This window comes from Cynoglossus semilaevis, chromosome 3 (genome assembly GCF_000523025.1).
Source record: "Cynoglossus semilaevis isolate Cse_v1.0 chromosome 3, Cse_v1.0, whole genome shotgun sequence".
Classification (NCBI taxonomy): Eukaryota; Metazoa; Chordata; class Actinopteri; order Pleuronectiformes; family Cynoglossidae; genus Cynoglossus; species Cynoglossus semilaevis.
In genome coordinates, this window is record NC_024309.1 from 14,909,923 (window position 1) to 14,914,850 (window position 4,928).

The window sequence follows — 4,928 nt, forward strand, 5'->3', positions numbered from 1 at the left end:
ATGGTCAGCAGCTCTCCCACGACTCCCAGTGGGTACAGGACAATGAAGAGGTTGTATCTGCGGAACAAAAAAAACGGGAAATGTATAAAAAAAAAATTTTAAAAAATGCAGACGTTTGACACACCAACTCACACACAATCACCGGGTGCTAACACAGGCCAGTGACGACTGTTAAACACAAGGTGCAAAACAGACACAGTAGTAAAATATAGAAAGTTACCACCTGAAGAGCAGATTCAAACAGCAGTCACATGCTTTGCTAGTTTTTTGGTTTTTTTTTACACCTGTAGTTACTGTGGAGATTCTTCTTCGTGCACTGAAACCTGACCAAACAAACAGGCCTGTCAGGAAAAATCTCCAGGAGTCATGATGGGATGTGACTTCAGCTTGGACGAGGATCTGGGTTTTCCAGTAAATACAAAAGGTTTGGTTTGGCACAATGTTGTAGCAGTTGCCTCTGGCAACTGTCAGCAACTGAACCACAACTGCACTGACACCTTGGCAATGGATATCAGTTAAGAAACTGGCAACCAGGCAAGACTCTTGAGCTGGAATACTACCAGTGCTTGATTACAAAATAAAGACAGTCCACTGAGCAGGTTGGTCTGGGCCGGCATTTGTGAAGACCTGCCACTGCACGTGTGTGCGAGGCGGCTTTTTCTGCCACCTTGTGTTCTCTCCAGCACAATACAAGCTGTGACTCAGGACCAGAGTGGACTACTGTGTTTAGTCAGGACTGCAGCAGAGGCTCTCAAAAGCGTCTCAGCGGATGTGAGAGAAATGTTGGGTGAACATTCCATGACCAAAACAGTCGGTCTTAAAAACAGGAGCAGCTGAACATGAGCCCCTCTCCGGGGGCCTGGTGGCTCCTCCGTGCTTAAAGACAGGAGGTGGAGGGAGGGAAGATGGCAAGTGGGGCCTGGAAGGACAGTGTTAGTCAGTGCTCAATAAACAAAACAAACGTCAAAACAAGACAGACAATCGAGAGTGACGATTATTTGTTAAGTAGCTGGTTAGTAAAGCTCTGACGAAAAACAACACAAAAAATGATATCTGAGAGAAAGTGTTGATAAAAAAATCATTACGATCATAATTAAGGGCCTGTGTGTTGAACAGCTATCAATGAGTATAGCTAATGTTCCTGGCTGAGACTCCAATCTTAGCTGAGCTGCTGTAGAAACTTTAATGAACCGAGGCATATATATTTACATTAGAAAACACACACATTCATTAAACCTACATCGACAATTATGAACACAGGCATCATAAGGATGTGTAACACTATTGCTACGTGGTGGAAACATATTTTAAAAATTCAAATCATTGTACGATACCTGCAGGCTGTGCTTTAGACCTGGACTTGGGCCATAAAACGCAGAAAATTGCCGAAAACGATCGCTGAGACAAATCTTAAAGTGACGGCGTCCTCAAAAGTTTTGGTTTTGACCACAAATCAGAAAAACTCTAAGTTAGTTGTAGTATTAGTAGGTGATTAGTTATTATTTTCAAGCAATTTCATATATATTTACATATAAATATATATTGAGATATATATAAATATATACTGACATATATATTTATTTACATAAATACACACAAATATACGTATATAGAAATATAAAATATATATATGTGTGTATATATGCAACATCAAACCATGCCACATGCTCACAGGCAGTGTGTAACACCGTATTCACAACACAAGCTCGTCGCGGCCACTTGGGTGACGGCGTCTCCACCTGGCCCATTTGATGAAGTATGGCAGGTGGTGGAGCAACTTGAACGTGTAGTAGGAATATCTGGTGATCTCTGTCAACGTCCACACAACCAAGAATAGGATAACACTTTCTTCATTCTGGATCTTGGTTTATAGCAGGGAAATGGAAGCAATGCAGCGAGAGGAGAAGGATTGATACGTGTGCACACATTCCCTGGACAAAGACTTAAAACTGAGTGTAGGTCTGGGTTGTTCTCCGTTTCTACACCATTAAACTAGGTCACTGAATACAAGATACTGCTGTGTTACCTGTCTGATGCTGTTGGTGACAAACCAAACCATGAAAATCCTTGAACACACTTGAACCCCAGTTACAATCACAGAAGTCCTCACCATTCCTACGGAAAAAAAAAAATATTAAAATTTTTTTTCTTACCTCAGAGGTTCACATGTTTGAAACAGTGTTTTCGATTTCAGATTAAAAAAAAAAACTCAAATCAACACATACCAATGGCACAGTGCCCCACCTGTACAAACATATGAATGGCAGGTAAATCTGTGTTAGTTGGACAATAACGCGAAAGCTTCTTCGTTTTCGTGGATGCCGAAGACAAGTGACGTCACACTTACCTCGACTAATGCAAAGGTCTGGAAAAACTTGAGGGTCCTCGCTATACTTCTGTACAGACCTTTGTGAGTGCCTTTTTGGAGGTAAAAGCGCAGCATCGTAATGGCCAGAACCAGCCACCTGCAGAAGAAGCAGAACAGGAACAGGAAATAGAAGAGAAACACACACGGGTCACTATCTGTGTGCACTTTCATTTGCAGATGAACACAGTATTGGGCCTGTTAACAGGAAACGTCTGTGAATATTATGGGATTTCTGAAAAGTCTTCCAATTTTCTGTAACCATTTCTAACATTTCCTGTACATGTTTTGCTTTCCAAAATATTTAATTCACTAAACAAAATAAAATTTGTTTTGTCAGTTTACTATTTGGTGAACTTTAAGACTCAAGATCCACCTATGGAAAAAATCTAAAAATTTAAAAAAGGAAAAAATGTACAAAGTTTGGGGTTGGTTCCTAGTAATTCATAAATTATTCTAAAAGTTAAAAAACAAAGTAACAATGTTGTGTGAGTTATTATTGGAACCATGTTTGTTTACACTTATATTATTACATCTGAGCAGGTCAACCAACAGAAGCCTTCAATTTTCTAAATATAAACTTTGACAATGTAAAAATCAGTACCAAAGTAGTGAGTGAATCTCTTAACAATATCGAGGTGTCGTCGGTGTACGTGCTGACTCAGGCGCAGCAGCAGTGACACAGACACAGGGAGATCCCACCGTCACAGACCACGGCCCTGAAAGATTATCTCTCAGCTGTGTACAGGGTCTGTAGTATTATCAACTTGGCAGGTTGATGGCTGAAGGGGATAATTGATCAAACTGATGATTATGTGATTGGTTTCTGAGCAATATCTGCAATTTAACCTTCATTTGTCCCGGAGACTTGAGGGCCGCAATCCAAAGAGAACTAATTGGCATTCATTTAGGAAAACAATACCCAACATTCATCACACCCTCTGTTTGCAGCCATTCTGAAGGTACAGAACCAGAAGCTGTTGTCCAGCCAAACAGGGCCAATCGTCTTCATTTGTTCACTAATTTACCGAAGCCGTCACAGCCCATGACACGTTTCTACACTTGGGAAATGAGCTCTTGTCTAGTGAGACGTTAGCATAATTTTTAGCATTTCTTGTGTTTTTCAGGGCAACCACAACCTGCCATGAAGATGGCCCAACCATTTTGTATTTACAGTCAATTATTCTATGGCACCAAATGTAATGAAAGCTTACACTACACTGGGCCCTTGGACTTTAACTCCCACCCTCTAATTAAATGGAAACACTTCTTGTCTTTGAATTAGGGAGACTTCTAGGGTTGTGGGTTAAAAATCTGCTCGTTGAGCACTTCACAGTTCCCGGGCTCCAAGCTCCTGTGTCTCCTTCTATACTTATCACTGCAACTGTCGGCAACGCCGTGGGGCCTCGACCAACTCAGCCCTATTTGGACACGGCTGCTGTCGCCGACACCACCCGCCATTCATTCACTTTAGGACACTTTTCTCTCTCTCGTCGTTTTCCTCCATTTAGCCGGTAGCCACTGCAACTTTCCTCTCTTTACATGAACCCGGGCCGCCAGTGCCTGGCTAAATCCGCGGAAGTCAACTGGCAACTTTGTGCCCGACACGGACAAACACTGACACACACACACACACACTCACTCACTCACTCGCGGACGTGCGGTCCTATAAACAGCAACACACGCTCACAGTTAGCGGCTGCCGCCGATCACCTCGCAGCCTCCGCTCAATACCAGGCCACAGGGGCGGGAAAACTGACGACACGTACCCGGCGGTCATGGCGATGTTGTAGAAAGTGAGCCATGCTGTGGCGAGGGCGCTTTTCGTTCTCTTCTTGTTGTTGTTTTCTTTTTCCTCAACCGTGCCGTCCTCCTCGCTGGACGCCATGGTACCGGGGGCAGGGTGGGGGAGTCAGGAAAGGAGCTGACAGCTGGGGCTGATGGGAGGGGAGCAGCGGGGTCGTCCATCCGCCTACGGCTCATTGCTGCGACAAGTGCGTGGCCTGCCGGCGGAGTCCGGATAGAAACATAAAAAAATAAAAATAAATAAAACAATATTTATATATAAATAACTTTACCCGAGGTGTAAAGTTCGTGGAACAAGACTTCTCCAGGTGTCAGTTCAGGTTAAAATCGACAAACTGAATAAAATATACAACACAGTCCATTTTATAAGTACAATATCTATTATTAGACATTTATTTATTTTGAGGTTCCTACATTAATTTTTTTTTAGTTCCTAAGTGAGGACGGAGATCGCAGTGGTCGACTGGATTATCGGTCTTTCTCATAACATTTTTAAAAAAAAGTGTCAATGAGACAAATATAAATATATCCTCATAATATAATCCTTCAAATGTATAATATCCTCATAAAACACATTGAAACTCTAGTTTTTGGATCTGTTCCCTGTTTTTGTTTGGTTATTTTGGACTTTTTGGACACCAATAACACTGGCTCTAGTCCAAATACCGACCTCTAACATATCTGGATCATGTTCTTCTAGACAGGTACTGTACTAACTAATTTGTGCTGGTCTGAGATCCGCTCTCATAGCGACTGA

The 4,928-nt window shown here is 42.2% G+C and overlaps 1 protein-coding gene across 1 annotated transcript in view; it reads right to left on the minus strand.

The window, feature by feature from the left end:
- Positions 1-4,928, minus strand: part of hacd1 (3-hydroxyacyl-CoA dehydratase 1) — a 34,975-nt gene that overhangs the window by 473 nt on the left and 29,574 nt on the right. The window contains exons 2-7 of the mRNA XM_008308255.3: positions 4,135-4,368; positions 2,348-2,465; positions 2,226-2,244; positions 2,027-2,115; positions 1,740-1,861; positions 2-57 (exon numbers count right to left, since the gene is read on the minus strand). Of these exons, the coding sequence (XP_008306477.1) occupies positions 2-57; positions 1,740-1,861; positions 2,027-2,115; positions 2,226-2,244; positions 2,348-2,465; positions 4,135-4,253 (523 nt within the window). The 5' untranslated portion in view covers positions 4,254-4,368. The remainder of the gene's footprint in view (position 1; positions 58-1,739; positions 1,862-2,026; positions 2,116-2,225; positions 2,245-2,347; positions 2,466-4,134; positions 4,369-4,928) is intronic.